Source organism: Vanellus vanellus (assembly GCF_965231255.1).
Source record: "Vanellus vanellus genome assembly, chromosome: 7".
NCBI classification, from domain to species: Eukaryota; Metazoa; Chordata; class Aves; order Charadriiformes; family Charadriidae; genus Vanellus; species Vanellus vanellus.
In genome coordinates this window covers 18,951,378-18,975,325 of record NC_138912.1, presented here as the reverse complement: position 1 = coordinate 18,975,325, position 23,948 = coordinate 18,951,378, and the positions used below count along the sequence as shown (strand labels likewise).

Below are 23,948 nucleotides of genomic sequence, written 5' to 3'. Positions count from 1 at the left end.
TCTGTAGCTTTACCTATATATTATATGCTGCTAAGGTTCACATTCTTTCATAGCTAATACTCTACAATCACTGCAAAAGTGTTCTTTGAAAAATTAGAACAAAGTGCCTGAACAAGAGATGTAATTTGAACTGAAAACTCCTAACTGCTGGAGTCCATAATAAAAATCTTCATTCTAAGTGCCTACGACCACGTCATTATCCAAATAGGGTGAACCCTGATACCATCTAGTACAGAAACTGCTTTACTCTTTTAAGCTTCTTTAATGTGCAGCATGATCCAATATGCAAAGAAATACTTCAAGAGAGCCAATCTGTTCTTGGCTGTCCCAACAAAACAAAAATCTAACGGATTTGTTCAAATACAATTTAAGTGCACTTCTGGCAGATAAACAATGAAATTCTCTTTCCTCTTTGGGGACTTAGGGTTTGTGCAGAAGAACAAAACACTATCTAAATTCCATGTATACTTTGGTAATGCTCTCTATCATTTGCGTTAAAGATCATCATGTCCCCATGGTCCCAAACATATTCTTCTCTACACAAACAGGCTTGTTGAACTAACTAAATTCACAGCACCCTAAAGTGCTTCCCTAGACAGAGAAAGAAAAAAAAAAAAAAAAAAAAAGACTGTGAGAAGGAGGCTGACAAGTCTATGTTCATTTAAGTTTTCAGGCCTGAACTGTTTCTAAGATCTCATCAGGAACACCAAGTATTGCATGCAGGACACAACGCAAGTATTGACATGCCTAAACCAGTCAGGACTCAGGCACCAGTAAGGTGCACTCAGGCACCATCCTTGCTCAGTTTCTCTTAGCGCAGGGTTAGCAAGAAAACCTGTCAAATACACTTTTCGTGTATTTTTCAGTGCCACAACATACGGACCTAATAGTATGAGAAGATTTACAAGAGATTCCACTCATCTGTGGAATCCAACAGATGAACAATGTTGCTCCCTCTAACCCACATCAACAGCTTTTTTGTTACTTGTTGTTCTTCCAGTCCAAGGAAGAAAAGCTACGTTTTCTCAATAATGTCAAGGAATTTTAGGTAAACAAACCACTGCAAAATGCCTGAGGGATGACAGTTTAGAGTTTATTGTGCCAGCACATGAGGCACAAATAGTGCAACCTACTTTAGCAGAAGATGACATTCTCCCCAGCTGCAGGATTTTCCTGACACAAAGGTGAAGGTGCAGTATTACTCAGCTTTGTTCTCCTTCCAAAGAGAACAAACCATCTCCGCTGAAGACTGACTATAAGACCTCTTAGAGCCTGTCATTTCCAAAATAGCTTTAATTTCACAGTGACCTTCTTTGACACTGCAAAGAGCAGAAAATTTGTGCTGTAGCATGGAAGCAAACTCCATATTTCCTACAGATCTTTAAATACATATCTCTTTAGCTTTCTCCTTCTCTCTATGAATGGAACTGGACGGAGCGCATATCTGCAAGGAACTGTATTACAGTATACAGCCTGGGGGAAGAAAAAAAAAAGGGGGGAAAGAAAAAAATAAAATAAAACGAAGACAACATCCAACATACCCTCTTTGGTCTGCCTGACAAGTCTGTCCTAAAGCAGAAAAACCCAGATGCAGAACTCTGGTGTTACAAGTTCTCCCACATACCTTTCATTAAATTTGTCTGTGTAGGTTTGTCCCAAAGGGCTTTAGCTTTTTAGACATTTTGGAACCTACGTCTGTACCAAGACATGCATTTGCAGTATGTTAAGTACTCCAGTCCTTTCACTGAGAAAGCGTGAGCTGTTTTGTGTGTGAGCTCCAGTAACTTATGCTTTTCATCACAAATATTCTGTATGATTTGATCCAAACCATCCCTGGAAAGCTTCTCCTCGGTGAAAAGAGAAAAACATTCCCATGAAAACTATTTCCTCCAACAACATAAATGGGAACTCTCCAGCTCATAAAATTACTGGTAAAAAAGAAGGAAGACAAAAATTCAGGAGACCATTTTAGAGGAATACAGAAAAACAGACTGAAGCCTTACTTGCACTTTTCTTACCTGACAAAGACCAAGTGGAAAGTCTGCGTTAAAGCCTTGCCAGAAATGTCTGTCACTAAAGATCTTAATATTTTCTTTCCTGTATAATTCCTAATTTCTAAAGTTTATTGAAAAGTTTTACTAGTGCTGGGTAGGTGAATTTTTCTCTTACTTTCCAAAATGCCCAGGAGCAGGGAAAACTATACCCCAAAATCAGTACATAATACTGCTACAGTTTTACAAACACAGCAAAAGTGGAGAATATAAGTATGTAAATAACATCTCCAAAATAAGAACTATTCAGAGGAAGAAGTCTGAAGTCTTCACTTCAGAGTAAGTGAAAGAAAATCTGTAACTTGTAACTTCCCATATCTCCCTCTTCACTGAACAACTCTCCTTCAACTGCCACAATTACAGGTCTGTACTGTCTACTGCTTGACCTTTCCAAGGGATCGCATACCTCTTCCAGTGAGTTGGGTAAAGATAAACTGATGCACAAATCAGTCCCTCTTAGACTGAGTTTTGTGCGCGAACTGAGATTTTTCAGAAGCGACACAAATATATGACAATCCTGTTATCTTAATAATGATACATAAAATTAACAAAGAATCAACACTGCCAAAACTTTATACACACAATGTAACTGGGAAACCTTCATATAAAGCAAAGAAATTATAGTGACAACTTTCTTCATGAGTGGTCTGAAAATAAACCTCATTCTAAGAAATTAGAAAGACAATCAGAATGATTTTCTAGAATAGTGTCTACAAAGTTCAAACGTTCCTAAGTATGTGGCACCTTATTTTCTGCAACATATAGGTCAGTATTTGTAGTTTGAAGACTTTAATTCTAAATTTCTACGGGGAAAAAAAAAAAAGTGCCCAGAAGAAACTGCCTGGACAGCTACGGATATTAACAAACAACAGGATTTTCTTTCACTCAGACAATGCAAAAACACCAGAACATGACTATAAGACCACATCCAGAAGAAAGTTTTACAGTCTGACAGCGGCAAACATCATATAATAATGGAACATTTTTAACCCATCCAGGAGTACTCTCCAAAAGTGCATGTAGGGAACCAGTAGCAAAGCCACACTACTCTTAAATATAAATGCTAACTTTATGTCAACCTAATTTGTATTCTTCTGAGCTAAATGTTTTTTAAAAAGCTGCTATTATTTGTGAACTTCAAAACTGGAGCTACTCAGATGACTTCTTTTGGCCAGATCAGAAAACAGAGCTACACACTGTGTTTAATAGTTAAGATTTTCATCTGATTCCACCTACTGGTAGAAAAATTGTTTTCTATAGCCATGACAAAGGTACAAACAAGCAAAACACCTTTGCCCACAATCTTATTCAATTAGTAGAAAGTAAAATGGGCAGTCAGTTTTTTCCAACAACGAATCTGATATCCAACATTTAAAAATCTGCTCGTGAAGGCTTTAAGGAGAGATATTCCAATATTTTTTGAAATTCACAGGCTGTATTGAGGCTTGCCTAACTTTTTGTAAATATTTTGACTTTAAAGCCTAAACTAGTTTGAAATGCATAGCAGTGAAGATTGAAAAAAATATTAATTTCATTTTAAATTTTTCTTTTATACAATCTATCTTATTTAGTGTTTTCACTGTTCTTTAAATGAAAAAATGTTTCTTTTCATTGTTTTGCCAAGAGCAACATTTTCATACATGCAGATTTTAAAATGTTTTTCAAATATATACATGAATACAGAGGATATTTTAAGCAACAAAACAAAGCAAATTGAATAAATCTTTTATATTCAGATAATTTGCTCGGTATAAATCTTTTTGTTTCTATTCACATAAACATAACTGTCATGACAAGACTATCCAAGAGAAAATATCTCTGTTCAAGCCATATAAGCACAAAAAGCCAGGGAGGTTGGCTCCATGATGGGCAAATTCACCTCAGGGAAAGATTATTTTGTCTGGTTTGTAGAAGAAAGTCAGCAAAACACCAAAACCCAACTTTAAACGATTTTGAGAGGATTACCAAGATGGTAAAGGGGAAAAAAATCTCAGAAAAGTAAGGTCTGACACATGCATCATGGACCTTATGCTTCTAAATAAAAAGCGAGACCTAGACTAATTGACCTACAGGGCATCATAAAGCCTGTGAAAAGACCTAACTCCTCTTCTTGGTCCTGCAGGGTGGAAAAAGACCTGCCTCCCTAACCGTGCTCTTAAGTTGGAAATGAAAACAAGAAAACTTCTGCCCAGCTTTTCAATGAAAGTGGAAGAGGGCTTCAGCATGAATTGCCTAGAGGAATCCTTGAATACTTTTTAAACACCATAAAAACACTTCCCTCACCCCACTAAACATTAGGAAAGCGTATCTACCCCCCCTTTTATTTTTTTTTTTTAATCTCTTGTCCTGTTTTGGGCCAGAATTCACTTATATTTCTCCTTTGACTGACCATCATTCAATCAAATTGGGAAAAATACTTTTTTTTTTTGTTAATATAACATGGTAGGAGTCATTCAGCATTTCATGGGAAGACAACAGCAGCATGTGGAAAAAGCTTTAAAAATTTATGGCAAAGGATCTTTTCAAAGCAACTTTAGACATCAGTGTTTGTTGAACCTTTTGAAATGCTACGGGCTTTTTGAGCCCATTTATGATAATATTAAACATTTTAGACACAGTAAGATTCATAGCACAAACCAGATAATTTACTCCCTATGTAACATACATACATTTCCGAAAGAATACAGGACCATGTGAAGAAGTATAAACCTGCAGCCATTTTAGAAACGCTCTACTGAACATGTGCTTCCCGGCCAGTGAAATAGTTAAAAGCGGGGTGAGCTCGTACGCGCTGTTCCTTCATGAACTATTCGACACAGAAAAGTGCCAAAGCAGCTTAGTTCAGAAAGAAGCTCTGTTATACTACAGTGCAAAAACATTTCAACTGTAATTTTTGCAAATAACGTGAACACTTGTTCTTCTGGATTTTTAAACATTATTTATCTTTTAATGTTGAGATATAAATTAGTTACAAGAAGAATAACAGAGCCACGAAGTTTGGAGTCACATATACTAAGTCTGTTGAGTCTACTGTAAGTAAATTTACTGTCAAAAAGAATCTTTTTAAATACTTCTAAGGTAGCCAGTTGCTGCCGCTAATAAAACAAACCATGAATGTTTCCATGTGCAATTAAATCTCCATCTTGTTTGTGCACCATGACTGAACTAATAAACCTTCAGAGCTGGGAATGTGGCGCAGCACAGTGCAGACACCTGAACTAGCTCTGTGAAATCAGGAGCACGTGAAAGCAATAGCATTACCTGGTTTTTCCATTGTGTTGGATTTCAGCACTCTCCTTGCCATTACGTTAGCTAATGGAACAATGACATAACAATTTCATTACACGCATGCATTAATTACAATGTATTTGAATAATTCACTTTTTTTAGACTATAAGCACAAACTTGCTTTTATTTGATCCGATCTGTAATAAATCACAGTATGAACGACATTATACTTCTTCAATTCTTTTCTAATATGCTAATAATAAGTTTAGAAAAAATAAATTTATGATATTAGGTTTGATCAGACTAGACTAGAGGGAGCTGCAATATCAGTCTTCTAGTGGATAACAGGATGTTCGATTCCTCAATACGCAATATACATTGACTGGTCTGCCTGTTATCCCATGCTATGTCTACTCTGTAAACTATCCTAAAATGTATATCCTGAAGTCATGCACCCATGCACCATTGTGTGAAAAGAAAAATATTTAACACTGGTCATACTCTTTACTTTATCTGCCTAATCTAGTTTTTTTAAAATAACCAAGTCATGTCTACATTCACATCTACTAGCAGTCTAACATTTTTTAAAAACATGGCTTTCTGTACAGAATGCTACTTGATGAAAACCGTGGCCCAAATGGCTGGCAAAAAGAAATTCTGACCTGCAGGCAATAGATCCTGAAAGCTGCTGTACAATGTGAGTCTACGGGCTCTGAAAGGCTACCCCAGTCTCACCTGCCCTGTCGGTGCAGACCTAGAGCAATAACCAGTCTTTCTGCAAAGACCATGTCAAGCAGACCATAATTTGCAATAAGGCAGGGGCTTGAGAAAGGTGTATCAGAGATGATCTTTGACTAACTGGCACACATTTTTAAACCTTTAGAATTAATATTTGAAGTGGGGGGAAATTGTTACTTTGTCATTTGGGTTCGGGGTTTTTTTCTTCCATGCATCCAGTTCACTAATCACACACCAAAGCCAAGTTTGGAATTCCATTTTGTGTTGAATTCAGTTTTCAGATTTTTTTTTTTTCCCTTTACTTCTGACTAAAGAAATATCCACCAGTGCCAAGTAAAAGTGATAACACAGCATGGAACAGAAATTGATTTAAAACGTTAATAAAAGCTGCTTGTTAAATATATCAAGGTTACCAATAAAACTGTATTAATAATTCTATCCACCAGATGGCATATGCCTCACATTTTGCTTCAAATATAGTCAAACTTCAGTGACATGGGCGAAGATCAGACTTTTCCTGTTTCTTTTTCCTCTAATGTACAAGTTTCAATAATAGTTTAGAATTTATACTGTTTCAACAAATGAACTGCTATGCACTGTAATCAAGGTATGGAAAAAATGAATGAATTTCCACACTTACAATATCCATAGTTATCTATGAGGTGTTTTAAAACTTTAGCCTTTTCTCTCCTAGCAAGGACATGGTAATACAGTTCTACCAGGAAAGTTACACCTGTAAAACTATCCTTGCAGAGATTTGGGTCAGCACAAATATAGTATAAGGATTCTTCTACCACTAAAGTTTGTCCAGGTTCTCTAATGAAATTGTATTGTCAAAAGGACTGCAGCAAGACAAAGATGTTATCATTATGGATATCATATCAGATATTCACTTACTTATGAACTGAATATATATTTGTGTGATCAGTGATGACAGTTATGCAGATATTGTAGTCAAACAGCAAGCAAGCTTGTCAACATTTTCAGGGCATGTTTCAGTGGAATTTAGGCCCAAATTTTCAATCGGGACTTCTAAAATCAAACCTGTAAATCCCTAAGACTTCTCAACATTGCTGGTCTGCTTATGAGAAATACAAGGCATTCGGAATCTCTAAAATCATGGTAGCTTTATCCAGTAGACCTATCATGAATTTTTGGTGTCTAACTTAAATGTCTGTACTTAAAAGTTTTGGCTATAACTTTTTTTTGAATAGTACTAAGGTGTGAATTCTACCTTCAAAAAAAGTATAATGAGAATTCCTGTATAAACAAAGCTTTCTCACATCGTCTCGCTCCTGTTTGGGGGGGTCAGCTCTAATAAAGAATAGTTCAAACTTCCATGCTTTCTTTGACTGATCTCAGTCAGATCATTTGCATCCATCCATGGTATTCGGCTGAGACAAAGGCACCATGACAGACATCACATCAACAGCTGGCTGGACAGTAGCAACTTGCAACAATTAGCAAGTAGGCCAGCCTTTGAACCAGGGGTCTACAAAGCCTCATGGTCCTAAAGCCATTTGATGCAAGCAAGTCCTATGATCAAACTGGACTCGGGCAGGAAACACAACACAATTTCTTTTACACCATTCATTCTTGTGTCAATAAATGTGGACAGCTGGACCGCGTGTGCTAACAGACATACTAATGAGGAGATCCTCTAACTACAGAAGACCAGATGAAAGAGAAAATCAGTTAATATTCCTCAATAAGCAGATGTTCTGTACTAGAGAAAAACTGGTATCAGTGATGTGTTCATAGTGTTTGCTTGCTTATACAATATGTAAGTTAAAAATTAGGAAAGTACAGAAATTGAAACTGCAGGAAAAAAAAAACCCAAAGTGTGGTTTCTTACAGAAACAGTGTTGTTTCAGATTTCCAGTTAATAACTTGTTAGTCCCTAATCTATTTTTCATTTTATGGACTTTTCTTCTTGGAAAAAAAAATAATAACCATAATAAGGCAAATACCTAGAAGAAAAAAGAATATGACTTTCAATGTTACACAATAATGATTGATTCATTCTAGACAAATACACCCCAAACTACTTATATTCCCATAATGGTAACCTTGACAATTCATTAAGAAGTTGTTTCCCAGTCTTAAGGGGTCTTGAAGACATTAATGTCAAGATTTTTGCTTAACAACATGGCAAGGGTTTTTTCAAAAATAAGTATCTGGAAAACTGGAACTTGTTTTACTATCCTGCAGGCACACTGTGCCATCCAGCCCCTGCTCACCTAGCAGCTGCAGCCGCTCCAGATCCCTGGTACAGCTGTGGGATTCCCTCCCATGCAGCTGGAGCTGACACAGGCAGAAACAGCACAGACAGAAACTCTAGGATGTGATTCAGGACAAGTCTAAGAGACGCAGCGCAGGTATGCTAACAGGAGGAAGAGAGTTTCCTTTCCTCCCGCCTTTTAAATCTGGTGGAAGCAGAGGGGGTGTGAGCCACTGCAACAACTCTGCCCAGGTCAGCAAGGTTTCAGCAAACCATGGCTTTAGTGGGGTTGCACCTTGGGCTTAAATGCCCTCAGGCCACTCCAAGTGCTGAATGAAATCAGCATGCCTGACAAGAGGACCACAGCAAAGAAGGCAACAGTTCAAAATCTGAAGTTGAAAGTTATCTACACTGCAGGTTGTAGTGCAGAGGAGAGAGAGGCAATGAAACAGGGCAATATGGACGTGGCTGAGGCAGAAGTTAGACTACAGGATGATGATACAATGCTTATGGGGCTTTTCATTCTGATTTCTTTTTTAAAATTACATTTAATGTCAACTTTTTCTACTGTTCTCAAAAAAACAAAACCAACCTCTGGTCTGGATTGTTGTAGACTTGGGCCACCATAGTATTTATCAACAGACATGAAGCAAATAATCTCATCTCAGTCAAAACCTAGAAAATTTGATGCGGCCAAATCATCGACTCAGTCATGGCTTTCCAAGCTGTGGTGCACATACTATTAATGACACACAAATGTCACCTAAGCAACCAAACTCTTCTTGCATGTGCACATGTGAAGTACTGCTGGTAATATATGAGCAAGATAAATCTGGAAGCTCTGCCCCTCCTCTCTGGGAGAGAGGTAGAAGTCTAAGTCTCTGGAAAGCACAGAGACTCAATAGCACAGAGAATATCAAAAGCAGTGTTGAATTTTCTGATATACCTCAGTTTAGTCTTCTAAGAAACTTTGTTATTCTAAGCTTTCCAAAATTAAGTTTCATTCTATTTCATTATTTAATTTCATTTGTTGCCCAGATAAGAATTTGAAATGGATTTTTATCAAACCTGAGACTCGGTAACTCTGCTTGCAGATTTGAAATTTTAAACGAACAGCCATTTTAAAAAAGCATGTTATTTTCATCAGATACTTTCCACAGGAGAAAATATTCCCAGGGAAAAAAAAAAAAAAAAACCAACTATAAAACATCATCAAATTAAAAACCCAAGAAGCTAGCAAAATAGCCCAACTTCTGAGCCTTGCCACACATGCTTGGCCTCATCATATCAAGCCTTGCCAGAGTGCCTCAGTTCATAATGGTTTAGAAATCAAATGACGACTAACAACCTTTCTCCAAATTCTTTTAATTTTCTTTATATTTCTACTTAAAGTGCAACCTTTGCACATAACTATTACTGGTATTAGCACTGGTTTATATATGTCTTAATTCCATAGGAAAACAGTAAAACCTTTAGTTCTGGTTAGGTTTAGAAATAAGATTTTGTTGTTGTTGTTTGCTCTCTACATTTTTAAAGTTCCAAAACTCAAAGGACTCTTTGTCAACTATCTCTTTTATTTTCCTTCCAAGTTTTTTCATAGAACACTGGCTCCTTTTCACTAGTTCTTTCTGTTAACTACCTTTCATATCTCATTAGCAAATTCCACCCAGTACTGTTAAATCAATTTCCACTTCTTTTACTCAATGAAAAAGGGTTTTTTCAGTTTTTGTTCTCTTGGATCCACTGAGTCACAACCACATGGGTATTTCCTGTGAATCTGCTTTCATCTTGGCTGTTGCTTTCCTTGTGTTTCTTTGCAGACTGGAGAAACTAAAATTAAGCAAGGATCAGAGGAACCTGGTCATTAATGCCTAATATTAATACTAATTAGCAAATACCTATTTTTTTCCTGATGAGTACAATAAGAAAAAAGTTACAAATGTAACTATTTTCTATGATAGTTTGATGAAATGGATATTTAACATCAGCCAAAAGTACCAGCTTTTTGGAAAGCCAATTTCACTCTAAAAGTGTAATACTACAACCATGTGCATATAAATCATCCAATGTGAAATTTAAATGCTGTTTAGTAACCTTCACTGAGGAAAAAAAAAAAATCCCCCCAAAAAAACATGGAAAGGAAGAGGACCAAAAAGAGCTAAAACCGAAATATAATAGCTATAAATGGTAGAGATGCCACATGTAAATCTGTATGAGCTCAGCAAAGCTGGATGTAAGGCTAATAGAAGCAGGAGTGCCCATTAAGACCACACAATTGCATGGAGAAGGAACTTCAGCCTTAACTATCAGGCTTGGCCGAAGAGTAGATTGTGAATACTATCTAGTAGTAGAGAACTAAAGGGAAATAAACACATTGGGAAGTCTGTTCTCTATATAAAACTGAAGGATAAAGGAGGTCCCATAAAGACAACCAGCCTAGGGAAGAGTAAGCAAGCTGAAGGTATGTTCAAGAATGGCACTAGGGAACACGAACAGACTGCTGCTGACAGGCTTGAAGTAACAAGAGCAAAACTAGTCAGGAGGAGTTACAAAAAACTAGAGTTTTCAAGGTGGGGAGGGGAACACTCCCCTCTTCCCCACATGGAATTTAATGAGAAACCCCATGGAGACTTCAAAGTTCAGGAAGCATAGAAATAGAGAGCAGATCTTGGAGTCACCTACTGAAAGAAACCTGGGGAGAAGGAGCCTGGAAAAGCCACAGGGAATACAGTGCAAGCTGCAGGGCTGAGTCTCTTTCAAACGTCGAGAGCTGGACCATACCCTGAGGCAAATGCTATTAAGGCTGGCATTTGTAGAAGTCTGCAGGGCCCTAAAAATGGTATGGACAAGGCCTATATATGATAAAAAAAAAAAAAAAAAAATAGTTAGCAATACAGCACCGTGTCCAGGGGAATAAATGCATGCTCTAAGGTTCTGGAGCTGGGACCTTCACCACAGACAAAACCCAAGCTCTTCCTCTGCTACTCGGTTACTCGGTGACCTAACAGGTATGGAATATTTAAAAACCTCAATCCAGGGAGGATCACTGACCATGGGAGTTGATGCACTATCAGCTGTCTCTGATTATGTACTTTTCTATCATGCCAGAGGGTGCAGACTAAATAAGATCAGACCACTGAGGTCACAGGGAGGACTAAAGCAGAGCAAGGGACAGGTGATGCTAGATCCCACAGAACAGCCTGCTACACTAGGATAAAAAAAAAGGGCGCAACAAGTGATCCTTCCACAATCCAACCTAGTAAAACCTCAATTCTGAAGACAGGGGGCAATATTTTCATTTCTATCTATGTAAACACCTTTCAGGTTAGTAAATAACTCATTTAAAGGTCCTGAAGAAAGATGTCAGAAGCCAGGACAAAACGTAGCTGCTATCTGTGTGGATGTGGACTAAGTTCACCATGCACAAAACAAAACAAAGTGTACTGCAAAAGCCAGTCCTAACAGACAGGTAATATACCAGCTCCTCCCTGTCTTCCCTGGTAAACCTGCCCTGCTTTATTCTGCAAAAATACATATACAGGCTCAGTTCTAAAATTCCAAACTAGTTTGTATGATTACAAAATATATACTCTATCCAAATCAGCCCAAAAAACAGGGGTACGGAGCTTGAACAGGACAAATAGGATGTAATGGTCAGGTCATTATATAGATCATTGATCAGATAAATCAAACTCTTCTTACATGAACACAAAAATTTGGAAGTGCTTAAAAAATTCCATCACACCCCCCCAAACTGCCAACACAAAGCTTCACCCTGGTGTTCCCGATGCGGGATTAATTTTCTTGTATCAAAACAGCTCCCGGTGTTGCAAAAGCTTTGTAATCTACGAAAGATCTAGGTACACCAACTTTACTTGTAGCGGTGTCCAACTTATTTATTTTAGTCTTCCATCATTTTATAAAGGTAGTTTTAATTGTGAAACAAACCATTGATGCATTTATCTCCTCAGCAGCTAAACCACTGGGAAGAAAAACAGGAAACAGCTGGTCAAAGCTGAAGTGTGATGAGAAATGTGTTCAAACCCAGAAAAAATTACTCAGAACCGATCATAATTTACAAAGGCTGGATTTGCAGTTTGTCCAAACCAACGGCAAAGAAACACTATGCAAGCAAAACTAAATATGCAATGATTCACAAATGCCTACTAAAGATGAAAGCCTAAAGAACTTTGTTGCTCAAAGGAAGCGTTCAGATTATTATAAAATCAGTCTCCAACCTGTGGGTTAAAGGACAAAAAAGGAAAGAAACAAAAAACCGTCTAATTGTGGACTACCAGAGAATAAGAATATTAATACACTGTGTTTTAAATATGATCCATGTTATATTTCCTGCTTGTGGATAACCTCTATCTATCTTTTCTACAGCCTCAACCTGCTGAGTGATTTGGCATTAGGAAACCAAAGCCTCCTTTATGCTGATGGCAAATCACTAGATGACAATGAAATCTTCACGTAACAAAAGATTTTGCACTCCTGAAGTTCTCTCTGACTGTATTTTCAGTAAGGTAAGTTTCAAAAGGACATGTAAGTGAGCCAGAATACAAGTTAATTTCATAAAAGGGAAATATTCTGAGGGTTCATGAAATATTTTTTCCCTTTAACATTTACACCCACAAGCCACCTAGTGCAATCCCAAGATTGTAAACAACAGACAGGAACTTCAATGTTATGGTTCCCATGGAAACCATAACGTGCTTATATAAAATAAAATGTCTTACACATGCACAGGGTCAGAAGAGCCTCAAGTCTGCAGCATGATGCTCTAAGTCTGCAAAGTTACTCAAGATAAATTCCTCATTTAAAACAGAGAAGACTGATGACAGTTTTCTCTTAGGGGTCTTTTTCTTGATCCAACTCACAATCACACCGAGAACAACTCACGGCTCAGATACATTCTTATGTTTTTGCTGAAAGATAAACTATTCAGAATTATCATTCAGACCTTTGTTCAGCCTAGAAGTATTTCAGTGTTGATTGACCACATACATTAAAAAAAAATAAACTTGTTTTTTCTCTATTCTTATGCATATAACTCTAAGATTACCAAATATTAACAGTTGGAACTGGTGGGAAAATGTTTTTCTCCCCGCCCCCCCTGGGAACTTAGGATATGTCTCTTCTGCAGACTCCAGTGCAGCACAAGGCTACTAAGCCTGCTGAGATAAAAGAAAACTTAGCCACAGCATATGGAGAGTGTCTGGGAGAAGTTTATCTTCTCCAAAACCTGAGTGAGCTCACTAACAACTGCTTCTATGTCTCTAGAACAGATGAGATCATCACTTGTTCGTAAAACAGCTAGGACAACACATTCAAGTCCAGAATTAAGGCTTCCAACCAGTGTGGTAACATGAACAGTAAATAACAGCTTCTGCAACTGAAGGGTACTGAAGGAAGTTTTATACATCAAGTTAATGATCCCACCTGAATTATATGCATTACACATAATTATACAGACAACATTTTTTAGTTTAAAACTAGTTTTAAAAGTGCTTAATATAAGTTTGGCATACGTCTCTTTATTAAAATGTTTGATGTAAAATTATGGTTCCCATGAAGCTAATAGCTCCATTTTGCACGTTTCTTTTTCTCCCTCCAAGTAACATTTATCCCAATAGGAGATTTTAAATAGATTACAATATGACCAAGATTTCACCCATTCTCTAATACTTGAATTCCTGAACACCTTAAGAACTAAGACAGCTGTAACATTAAACTAGAACAGCTAATAATACATCCTTTGTTTTGCCCACACTTTCCTAATGAAGTTCTCTATCTGTTTTAATTTATTGAAAACAATTTTTACAGTGTCAGGAGAATAAAATCATGCAGAATACATAGGAATCATTTTTAATCATCTTTTAAAAAGTTTGCATTATTTTACTGTGGATTCAAAGTCCAAATGTTGGCAACAGTCAACAGGCATTACCGTTACTGGAAAAGCTAAGAAAAAAAAAAAAAAGAGAAAAAGCTTCTGTTTTCACAAGAGTTAATTAGATTATTCAGAGTCCTGCAACAAGTACATATGCTGATTCCAAGATAAAAACAAACATTTCATTACTGTTGCACATTCCCATACTATGACAGCAAACTTATCTATAGGTATATATCTTTGATGATTTGCTATACTAAGGAAATCTTAAGTTTTTAGAGTAAGTGTTGTAATTCCAGAGATGAAAAGACTCTTCTGAACTTCATACAAATAGGAAGGCAAGAATATTATCTGTAAGTAAGAATGATCACAAGCCAATCCAACATATTTTTCTCTCTCATACTCAGCTAGGGGATTGATCAGTGCATCTCAAAAGCAAGTCTTCAAGCTCAGTTCAAAAATTACCCTATCTAGTTACAGTTCAAAATATTTTTTAAATTGATATTTTCACACAATTTGCAGGAAAATACAGGCACTGTCAAATACACTTGTTTTGCACGTAAGGAATAGCTTCTAACTACATAATTTTATAGTGAAATCATTAGGAGAACAACAACCAAAAAAAAAGGAATAAAGTAGCTACAAATGCCAGGGCTGAATGTTTATGTTTCTAGAGCTGCCCCACTTCCGACATTCCTGCTGAAAGCTGTATGCTGTCACATTGCCCTGAGTCACCCTGGTTGCAATTGCTGCACTGATGTTATTAGCTTTGGTGGTGTGGGAGCACCCTCAGAGCTCTCCTGTCCCTTGATACTCCAGTTCATATGTACTTGGATGGTACCTAACAGCTGGTTTATGTTCAATTGCTATTCCTTTTTTTAAGCTGTCACGAGTCTGTATTTTCAAGCAAAATTCTTCGTGACCAGAGGCTCATAACCATGCTATATCAAATATCAAATCACTTTTCACGAATAGAGAAACCAAACAGCCTCATATCTCACGGAGAATGCCTTAGATATTGTAGCAAGTGTAACTTTACGGTAGAGATTTTTCCTGTAAGTCCTTCTTGAAATTTCATACCAATAAGATGTATGCCCACCAATTATTGTCAACCCAAGCTTATTTCATTTTAGAAAACTTTCTTTTTAAAAGATCCTGAAAGACTGTAGAAAAGCAAGATAAACTAAAACGTATATGAAATCTCATCAATTCAGATTTTAATTACTCACTCACCAACAGAGTGATGTTTATATGGCACAGTTTTTATTCACTCATACCAGAGTAAACAACCCAAACTTTTCAACAGTTCATATAGGTATTAGAGATAGCTTAGTTTCAACTGAGAAAGAATTTAGAAGACTGTCCAACTCTAACACTCTAAAATGAACTCTTTAATGTGCTGCAGGAAGATTTTCTAAAACAGATCTTCATGCTTCTTTACAGCTAATGAACAGTCACTAGAAGGAAAGTCAGAAAATGTGGAAAAACTGAAGGCATAGTATATTGCTCTTGCCAAGACTCCCACACTATTGGCTCTAAATACCTAAGTGTGCTCACAGCTAAAACTTATTGTTCATAATTTGGCCCAAAATTGTTAAAGCTATGAGGCAACTAGAAAATAATACCAAGTATTAAGAGATTTATCTCTAACTCTATCACACATTATGGTAATAAAACTGACTACTTCTACAGAAAGAGGGTAAATTTTCTATTTTTAAAGCGAGCCGTTAAAACTGGAGTACCTCAACCCAAAGCAAATACAAGTACAGAGCTTCATTTAAGAAAGTTCAATTTATTTTTACAGCACTTACTGAAGGGAAAACATAATTTCATGCCTATTTGGCTTCTCTTTTGCTTCCCTGATTTTTTTTCCAAATAGTCAATTTTGCTCATGAACTTTTTTCTTTAAACAAAAGACTGCAACTCTTATGCTAAAAAAAAAAAAAAAAAAAAGAAACACAGGGTCCAGGTAGATCAAAAACCAGCTCATCAGCTCATCCATACCTCCCACCTACTTTAACACATAAACCTTTATGTCTAAAAACATGACAACATCAGTAACAGGCAAAATACTCATGCACAGTCAGAAAAAAAAAAAAATATTGTTAGAGTGGAGGAGAACCCCAACCACTTGCAAATTATTAGCTTTCTGTCATTTTTCCTGCAAATTCTTTTCAACACGTTGGACCAGAAATTTTATTTCAAAATGGAAAAACAAAAAATCTCAAACCCTAAATCTGTCTGCAATCCACCATACAGAATCACAAACTATCTTTTTTTTTTAATAAAAGTACAAGTATAGCATAAACTTTAGCATAAAGAACAGTGTTACATTTTGGGTATGTGTGCAAAACCGGGAGGGAAGAGAGTAAAAGTCCATTTAAAGAATTCCATCTTTTTAAATGTGGAGCAAGAAGGAAAAACCTGTGGAAAAACCGCAGTCCTCACAGAAAGATGGTATCACAGCAAATGAAATTCATACAGAAACAATTAAAAAGAATGGAGAAGTGAAAGCCTGTAAGAATTTACTTTCTTAGGCTGCTTCGCGGGTTGTTAATCTTACAAGAGTTTGGCAGAAAAACTTTGTTAGTAAGAGTCACATTGCCAGGTGATTTGATGTGGCCACTCCAACAAGCTTTGTGTCTGTTCTAGGAGATCAGTCATCTGAGTGAAACACAGGTGCTTCTTATTATCATTAGCACAGAGGGTAAATCAGTTGTTTTCAAGTTTTTGTTTCACTTCTTAAGAATAAACCTAGGCCTCTTTATTATATAAATTATGTTTTGAATACACCGGAAAAGTGTGTCTTCCAAGATACTACACTAGATAAAAAAGGGGTTTATACTATTCATTCTGACAAAACATTAACAATAAAAGGTTAAAATTAACCCAACCCCTGAGAAAAGCAACCAAAAAAATGTTCTTCTGAATATACAGTATTACTAACCCTTCCTTTGTTCATAAGCATAAGTATATGTTAGCATTTGATATAAACTGCTCCTGTATTTAGTTAATGCAACTGGTTGGCAAAACAATCAAAGCAGATGTTATCTCCATGACTGACAGTGAAACACTCAATCTACCTGTATTTTCAGAAATACCAGAAAAGCATGCAACATAAAGATACACTAACTAGAGCTGCTGATACACCTCTGGTGGAGGGGGGGAAAGTGGGGCAGAAGAAATTAAGTTGTCTATAGGTTCAGAATTAAAATTAACACTTACATTAATTAAAAAATATTAATTTTAATTTTGAATGTACTCAGAATTAATAATCAATTCTAAACAAAAAAAATATTCAGAAAAACACCACCTATTAAACAGAAAACTACTTGTGCCCGGCTCTGTTTCTTTAAAAGTATTATCCAAGATGACTATTTTAGGTATCACATTAATAAAAAAGGATAGTAACAATTTTTTACCTTCAAATCTTTTTTCTCTCCTTAACTGCTTGTTAACGGATTCCACCAACTGACTATAGTTCAACTTCACAGGAATCAAGAAATCTTAATATAAGACTCCTTACATTAGCCATGCATAATCAAAAAATCCTTGCATCACACTGATTTTACACATGAATCATAAAAACACTATGGACACTATATGGAAAAAAATACCTGATGCTAACGAATGCTGAACCACTCTACCAAATCATTAAAGTATTTATGAAACACTTCTACACTTAATCTATAATAAAATTATTATTCTTTCTGGGCACAGATGGGGGGGCAATTAAGGTTTTCTTCATTGTTGCCTCAGTATTTGGCATTTCAGCTGTGCATTAGCAGCTATATAGAGTGGAAGATACATCAGCACGCAAACTTCTATCTGAGCAGAGTTAAGCAAGCCAGCAGAATTCCTGCTTCTTAAAGCTCAGACTGCTGGCATCAGGAATGTAATGACACAGCAAAGATGGTACTGACGCCTACAAAATAAGTTGAACTAAAGGATTGAGCTATCATGCATTGCAACTATGTTGTTGCAGCTGTCATCTGGAGATCTTGAGGACACTCACCTGGTTTGAGAGAAACACCCTGCGGTAGTCCAGTGAGCTGCTCAAATTTAGTATCTTAGTCAACGGCAGACCTGGCTACTTTTGTAATATTACATTACCACTACTGCAGAAACACCATCGTGTCAGGAAAAAAGGAAGCATACTTCAGCACTGTGAACCTAACATCTCACAGACACAGATGGTTCAATCATTCCAGAAACTCTGACTTTTGTAATTAGTCAGATTGCTAATATGGTGCAGCTGAGCTGAACCAAGCGGTGGACAGGTTGCATCAGGCCAAGCAAAGCCGACACCAGAGCTTGCACTCTCATTATTTGTTCCTGTGGCAAATCTTTGCAACATCTTTAATATCAACCAAGGTGAGGGCCTTCCACTGTTCCAACACAGACAAGCAAATTCCTCATGAATATATACAACAGTCATGTTACACACATCCATCTGATAAGGGTAAGTACTGCACTACAAAAGCTACATGCAAAATTAGAAACAATGGTCAACAAAAATCTCTCTTCATACAACACATACATTAAATCCAGAGTAGAGAAGTCTAAATCTGCATGTAAATATCTATAAACAGTAATCATATGCTACATTAAAAATATATATAATTTAATGTATTTTCTTTATATTCCAAAGCCTCAGTCCCACCTTCCTATGTAGGGAAAGAAAAAAAATATATTCAGCAAGACAACAGTTCAGTGCCTTTCCTTTATTAGCACTAGAATTTTTATGTAAGGGATATGCACAAATGAGACCCACATTTTCCTACTTAAAACATAAAGGTCTCTATTGTTCCATGTTACACCAGTACTGCTATGAAAACTTAATTTCTCCAACTTTTTTTTCCCCTCGAAGAACAGAACTACTGTTCACTTAGCTGTTCCAAACAGAATGCATGCTCAAAGGGTGAGATAAGGGGAAAGAAAGAACAAATCACCACATTCATTTACTACTTTCTCCTTCTTCCTTTGATTATTAGCATGAAAGCTTCCTACAAATGCTCATAATTCATTAAATTATTTTAACCCAGTGCATATGTTCAACAGGTCCACATGTATGTCACATCCACTGAGTTAATTTCTATGTTTGTGTAAAAACCACATAAAATGCTAAATAAGCCATAAACACATAGAAACATTATTTCAGAAATAATATCTGACTCTAAAATAACAGAAAAATAATAATGAACACAGAGGTTGATAAGAAGAAAAATATTTGTAGTCACCATTTGGAAGAAGAAAGATTTAGAAACTTTTAAGCTTTTTCTGACCATGAGAAAACAATCTGTGCATGGTAATCACACAAAGTGCTTTACTGTGCCTGTTAATCTTTTGTTCATCTGTAGATAGAAGTTTTCCTATTTAAATAATTATTCAGTGAGTATTCATTACATGTATTTCTGAGTTTCTATACGTACTAGAAAAAAAATCTTCACATTAAAGCCCTCATACCCCAAAATGCTAAACATTCAGTATTATGTAGCAGTGGTAGAAAGTGGTGAAACAGGCATTCATGTTCAAAGCTGAAGAACTCCAAGTCAAACTGGAAATGCCCGATGACGAAACCTAAACACATCCTGCCATTTTTAAACCTTTATAAATGAAAATTACACTAGATCTCAGCTACAAAACTTTTTCTCCCTAAAAAAAAAAAAGCTTATAATGGTAATACAACTGTACTAAGCAGATATCGTGTTAGGTATATGCATGGCTCACATTCATCCCTTCATGGGAGCTTGACCATGTGCCACAGAGGGCATGTGCTGTGCCAGCAAGTTTGTTCTTCCACTGATAAGGACAGTGAATATCACAATAATTAACAGCGCCACAAAGCTTTGCAACCTAGTACAAAAACCTGACATACACATGTTCATAGAACTCTTCAATTAACTATTGCAACAGAAAAATACTAGTTTCTAGAAGGATAGGAGGATATTACTGGAGGGCTCAATTGTGATATGGAGCTCTTGAGCCACCAAGTCTACTCTTCTGTTATCACAACAGAACTTCATATAATCCATTTCATCAAGTTTACTGCTGGACTTGATGATCACGGAATCACGGAGTTTTCAGAGTTGGAAGGGACCTCTAGAGATCATCTAGTCCAACTCCCCTGCTAAAGCAGGATTGCCTAAAGCACATTACTCAGGACTGCATCCAGGCGCGTCTTGAAAATCTCCAGAGAAGGGGAGTCCACAACCCCCCTGGGCAGCCTGTGCCAGTGCTCTGTCACCCTCACCATAAAGAAGTGTTTCCGCATATTTGAACGGAACTTCCTGTGTTCTAACTTGTGCCCATTACCCCTCGTCCTGTCACTGGGAACCATTGAAAAGAGCCTGGCTCCAGCCTCCTTCAACCCACCCTTGAGATACTTGTATGCCATAATAAGGTCTCCCCTCAGCCTTCTCTTCTCCAGGCTAAAGAGTCCCAGCTCTCTCAGCCTTTCCTCATAAGGGAGATGCTTCAATCCCTTAAAGTTGCCCTGATCTTAAAGGTATTTTCCAACCTAAATGATTCTGTACAAGTAAGTTTACCTCCATTTCAGTCCTACTGAAAGCTGCTGAGCACTACTAGAAATTTCTTCCATTTTTCAACCTACATTTATTCAGGACAAGTTTATAAGCGTAGCTTATCTGACCACACTCTCTTTTACCTTGGTTACTTTCCTCTCCCTAGAGCTTATGCACACATTTTAAAAGAAAAATCACACCTCCTTTTTTTCTAAGCTCAGTAAACTTCTCTTCTCTTACTCTTCTTGAAAGTTGGTCTTGCTGTGTGCTGGCCTTTCTTTCTCAGTAGTCACATTTCAGATGAATCCTTGAGAATCAGTGGTGAAAATCTCTTTTATAGATTCCATAGACAACTATTTACAGAAAATCTTTTACTACTCAAAATAAGTTATTAAGGATGTGCGATGTCATTCCTACAATAATAATTTATGCATTCATGATTTCATTCTAAACTTTGAATTTTTTGTATAATCTAATATAAGACAATGCAAATCAGGGTGTTATCAGCACATTAATATACATTATTCAACTACTACGTAGTTTTGTAACATTATTTGCAAGTGTAGAAGCATTATAAATATTGGTAAGTTAGGGAAAATACTACGCTTTCTTTTTTAGAGCAACAAAGTTTTTCACTGTGATCTAATACTGCCACTTACCATTTTATACAATTTCTTCCATGGAATTATTATATCATTAATATATCCATCAAAAGTTTATATACACATATATGCCATATATATTCAACTATGTATATCTGTAATATATATTAATACATCTATTTTTACATATATATTTATAAATACAGATGCATATTATATACATTTTCTATTTAAAATAAAAGTATCTATAAAATGCGTATATATTTTTATATCTACAGATATAGGTATACTACATTCTTATATATAAATATCAAAATATAAATTTATACATGCATGTATGTACAAATATGTACCTACATACATTTTATATAGATATATATACATACGTATGTATGTATAAATTTTATACATATATAAAATTATACATTTTACCCCATGCCTATTTTAAACCAAAATTAATTTTAAAGGATGAGAAGACATTCTTCTAAAAAGCAGTTTTCAACATGAGGTTTAACCTGGTTAAGTGAAGTGAAATATCCTATTCAGTGTTAGTAAGTGTTTACTAGTCTGAGGCTTTTTTTTTTTTTTTTTTTGAACGAAAAGGTCACCAGGGTATCAACACTTTAAAAAAAAAAAAAAAAAAACAACACACTATGAAAAGCTTACCTCATACCATAAAGACTTCTCAAGAAAGGAATTCAAGTCCCATTTTATTACGGACTGAATTATAGTTAGCTGTTCTGCTGTAATCCTAGAAAGCTTCAAGCCACTGTTGTTTCTCCTTTGCTGAATGTAATTCCAAGCAATGGTTCCTATGTGCCCTGAAGGTAAAGTTCTAACAATTGCTCTCGTTCCAGTATAAACTGATTTTTTAACCTCTTTATCATTTTTACAGAAACGTCTTATTAATAAAGTAGAACGTTCCTTTTTGTTTCTAAAAAAATCCTCGTCCATCTCTTCTTCACAGTTATCATTACAGTCTTCAAAATGGCTCAGAAAGGGCTTTGAGGGCATTCTTCCAGTAAAGTTATTTCCACAGAAGTTGTGACCTGAGCATGCCACTTTAACCTTTCGTGGTGCTCTTTCCAGGCACAAATACTTATCCCTTAAAGCGTCTTCATACAACTGCTGCCCATTTTCATTCTCACAATTATTCGTCAACTCCGTTAATCTGCAAGTGCAGGCCGGGGACCCAGTGGTGCTACCATCGCCAACACTTACTGGCTGCAAGCAGTCATCCAAAATGAAGCCGTTGTGTAAACTGCATAAAGCCTTTGATATATGCCTTTCACTAGCACAATGAAAGTGAAAAAAGGCCACTTTATCAGTATCGTTGCTGTCATTCTTATTTACTGCCGTTTGGCTTCTTAACGAAGGTCCGTTCATTTGCAACTGAATTTGAGCAAGCATGGCTCTTTCCAGTGAAACAGGAATTCCAGTTTCCAGGCATGCCTCTCCCCCTGCTAAAGAATCACAAGATTTATACAACTGGCTGCAGGGGATATTACTCTTGTAGCTTTTCTGTACAACGTTACAGTTAATGTTAAGAAATTCCACTGAATCAGGGACGGAGCTGGTCCTCTCCCAGAAGTTTTCATTACTATTGTCATTAGTCAGTTGTTCTTTTGCCAGAGAGAATATTTTGGGCACGGAGCCCTGCAGACTTTCTTCTTTAAGTCTGTGTAGGTATGAGAGAGCATGTGTGGTTTGCCTTCCCGGACTGGCAGCATGTCTTTTTATAACACTGGTGTCCGAAGCATTTTCAGTATTTTCATCTCCAGCTGACTGAGCAGGTATCACTTTACCCTGTGCCACAGAGACAAGAACAGAGGCTGTCATTTCCTCAGAGGTCATCTTGACACAGTCTTTAGTTGCTAGATGCGTGCTGGGGATGGGGAGAGGGGGGACACGTTGTCTACCAATCCTCACACCATGATTTCAGCATAATAAAAGACTCAGTGCTAAATGATCAGGGAACACAGTAAAATATACATTGACTACTTGTTGGTTTTGAACTGGGTTTTAAAAAAAAGTATTTTTTTCGACTGTTGGGCTACTAGGCTTTCCCAGCCTTGGATTACTGGCATGAAATACAAACATTTTTAAACCAGGCTCTTATTGCAACATAGCCCTTTGGATTGTCTCTTGCCACAATTAATTCTTCTATCATTGGTAGCACACACACTGTTGCCTCAGGTTGTAGAAGACGACCAAACACATAATCCATGTCAAAGATGCATCTCCCCATAGGGCATCCAAAAAGTTGGTTTTCTGTAAAGAAAAGAAAAAAAATATATATATTGAACAGAATCTATGGCATAAAATCCACAATCACAACTACAACAGACAGAATTTTTTTTTATGTAAAGAGAAGGAATACAAAACAACAGAAGTTAATTATACTGAGACCTACAGAATTCCAAAATACACATTTTAATCTGTCTTAAAGTCTCACTTTACAATTTAGGGAAGCCACAGTCATGTTTTACATATTTAAATAGCTATCTTCACTATGGAAAGCTATGTGACTGCAGAAAACTAATTTTACTGAAGCTGTAGCACTGAAATTGAATATACAAGATATATACAAAGAGAAAAAAAGAAATATCTTTTCTATAATTTTTCTGACTTGTAGTCAGGATTAGTTAAAACATTTTGAAGAAAGAAATCCTTTTTAAACCTACACTGTCTTTT

The 23,948-nt window shown here is 36.4% G+C and overlaps 1 protein-coding gene across 1 annotated transcript in view; it reads right to left on the bottom strand.

Annotated features, from left to right (window-relative positions):
- The window catches only part of PLCE1 (phospholipase C epsilon 1), a 135,240-nt gene extending 112,096 nt beyond the window's left edge, over positions 1 to 23,144 (bottom strand). Inside the window, exon 1 of the mRNA XM_082486127.1 lies at positions 21,921 to 23,144. Coding sequence (XP_082342253.1) covers positions 21,921 to 23,108 — 1,188 coding nt within the window. The 5' untranslated portion in view covers positions 23,109 to 23,144. The remainder of the gene's footprint in view (positions 1 to 21,920) is intronic.
- Positions 23,145 to 23,948: the final 804 nt, after the last annotated feature.